The 2,408-nt window shown below is 45.6% G+C and overlaps 1 protein-coding gene across 3 annotated transcripts in view; it reads right to left on the bottom strand.

Annotated features, from left to right (window-relative positions):
* Window positions 1-2,408, bottom strand: part of LOC102679168 (sodium- and chloride-dependent glycine transporter 1-like) — a 20,020-nt gene that overhangs the window by 6,520 nt on the left and 11,092 nt on the right. For 2 of the 3 annotated variants that reach the window (XM_031512898.1, XM_006620655.2), the window contains exon 8: window positions 1,421-1,759. The exons of the other annotated variant lie outside the window; for it this stretch is intronic. In XM_031512898.1, the coding sequence (XP_031368758.1) occupies window positions 1,421-1,759 (339 nt within the window). The remainder of the gene's footprint in view (window positions 1-1,420; window positions 1,760-2,408) is intronic. 3 annotated transcript variants of the gene reach the window in all.

The raw sequence follows: 2,408 nt of genomic DNA, 5'->3' as shown, positions 1-2,408 counted from the left end.
GAGAGAGAGAGAGAGAGAGAGAGAGAGAGAGAGCGAGTGGAGAAAAAAATCCGAAAAATCCTCGCCTGAGCCCGAGAGACTCTGTCTCGAAGAGCGATAATGATGAAAATTCTGGCGAGGTGAGTGAATGATCGTTACTCCCTCTCTCTCTCTCTCCACTCTTTCACCCGTTCGAGAATTAGTGAATCCAGATATTTGGATTTGTTAACGACGAATGGAACGATAATTATTTAGGCTGCGATTTTTTTCAATGGTTCGAATCGCGCGCTAGGTCATTTACCAAACGAGATGCGGAACGGAGGAAGAGAGAGAAAGAGAAGAGAAAAGAAAGAAAGGAAGAAAGGAGGGAAAAAATTTAGCATGAGGAAGAGTCTAAAACAAACGGAAAAATCAATAATGGGGCACAAGCGTCGCGGTAAACGGTCGAGGGCCGAGAGGCAAAACCGCGATAATATACCGTGAGTGAAAACACGCCTGAAGGAGAAAGGATTAACGTCTTAACCGTGTGAGGCGCTGCACTCTGCGGGAAAAGAGGACGAAAGGGAAGGGGGGAGTAGGCGGAACGCGACTAGCTCCCTGTCCACGGACAGGATTTGTTTAATCGCTCGGATGATTCGTATACGATTGTCCACCGAGTTTTATAGAGGTTAAGCTTAATTGCACGCGTATAATTATGCACGCGTTTAATTAGACGCTCTATCTCTCTATCTCATATTTCTGGAAAAGAGAGAAAAAGAGAGAGAGAGAAAAGGAAGGTCTTGTTAAGTTTATCGTTTACGTGAGAAGGGAAAGTTTATTCTGAGATAAAGAAAAAAAATAAAAAGGATACAAGGACACGATATATAATTGGCCGTTGACATCGCGATAGATACAGATACACGTATATAATGTGCTTTATATATAACACGATGCTATACTACGGTATACGTATGCCAAAGTTATCGAGCTTATTATCTTCAAAGTTGGCCGAAATTTCGTAACGTCGTATCTATTGGGAAATTTAATCCAAGATAGGAATCGATATCGGTAAGTCGAGAAACATTATTGAATTTTCGTTGAAACATTTGGAAAATATTAAAACGAATATATATATTCGCGCTGTGGGAATCTATAAAATTATATTTTACGGAAGAAACGAGGGTGTAAATATATATATATAAATGTATATAGGTATACGTAGCGAGCCAATCCCGCGAGAGAATCTTCGTGCGCGTGAAAGAAAAAATATTCTCGGCACGCGTCGCGATCGGCTCTCGTTTACACGGTGCGGCGTATAAAATATCGACATCTCTCTTCATTTGTTCTATTATTGGAACAGGTTTGACATCGATATCTGATAAGTTGGGCAATAATAACTTGGGCATAGTTTACTCGAGTTTATCGAATCACGATACAGGACGGTTGGGATTGCTGCACTTACCAGACAAGTGATAGGCGCGAGCACGACCCAGCTGAGCCACCAATATCTGCGGAGCGAAAGGTTGAACCGCATTTGCATCTCGGCTATGTTACGCAGGAATTTGTTGCACCCGTAACACCAGCCTACAACGCCGACCTCGGCAATCCCGATCAATAGTATCGCCCAAGAAGCTGTGTTCCAGTCCATCAGCGTGAACAGGTAAATACCGCCGTCGAACACCATCGGTATGGCAAGGAACCAGCAAGTGACGCATATACCCAACACAACCAGGCTCTCCCGCTTTCGTAAATCCGGCCTCAGGTCCAATATGGCGGTGTTTATCGCCTGCACGCCTGCGAACTGTGCGCGTATCGTAAAAACCAACGACCGACTCCGACTCTGTGCCCCCCCCCCCTCCCCTCTTCCTCCTTCTCTTCCTTCTCCTCTGCGTTACTCGAGATTCGATGCTCGCCCGCCGGGGATTCTCTCGTTATCCTCTTTCTCTTTTTGTATTCCTTCTTCTTCCTCTCTCTCTCTCTCTCTCCCTTTTTTTGACGCCGTCCGTCTTAATTACCCTTCAACCTTAGAAAGCGAGGAAAAGGAGGAGGAGGAAAGACATACGGGAGAGAGAGAGTTGGACACGTTGCGTGTGTAGAAAACAAAGGGGGCTTTTCTTTTTTTTTTTTTTTTTTCTCCTTTTTTCATCCCCTCGCTCGTTTACCTTTCCACGCTCTCTCGTTCGAAGGAGAAAAGAGGGAGGAAAGAGGCGAGGACAAGTAGAAAGGTGTGGATTTCAGTGGGACGGCAAACCATAACTCTTTCCATGATATACGAGCCCCGAGGCGGGAGAGACGGGAGAGAGAGAGAGGGAGAGAGAAAGAGTGAGAGAGAGAAAGGGAGAGACGCGATGCAAAAGTAACACGGCACGATCGTCCGGGGCTACTTGGGAGCACATTTTCGCCGCACAGCTCCTCTTTTGACGGATACAGGGACTGGCGTTCCGGTTCTA

Source organism: Apis dorsata, unplaced genomic scaffold (genome assembly GCF_000469605.1).
Source record: "Apis dorsata unplaced genomic scaffold, Apis dorsata 1.3 scaffold_525, whole genome shotgun sequence".
Classification (NCBI taxonomy): domain Eukaryota; kingdom Metazoa; phylum Arthropoda; class Insecta; order Hymenoptera; family Apidae; genus Apis; species Apis dorsata.
The sequence above is the reverse complement of the archived record's forward strand: the minus strand, read 5'-3'. Positions and strand labels throughout refer to the sequence as shown.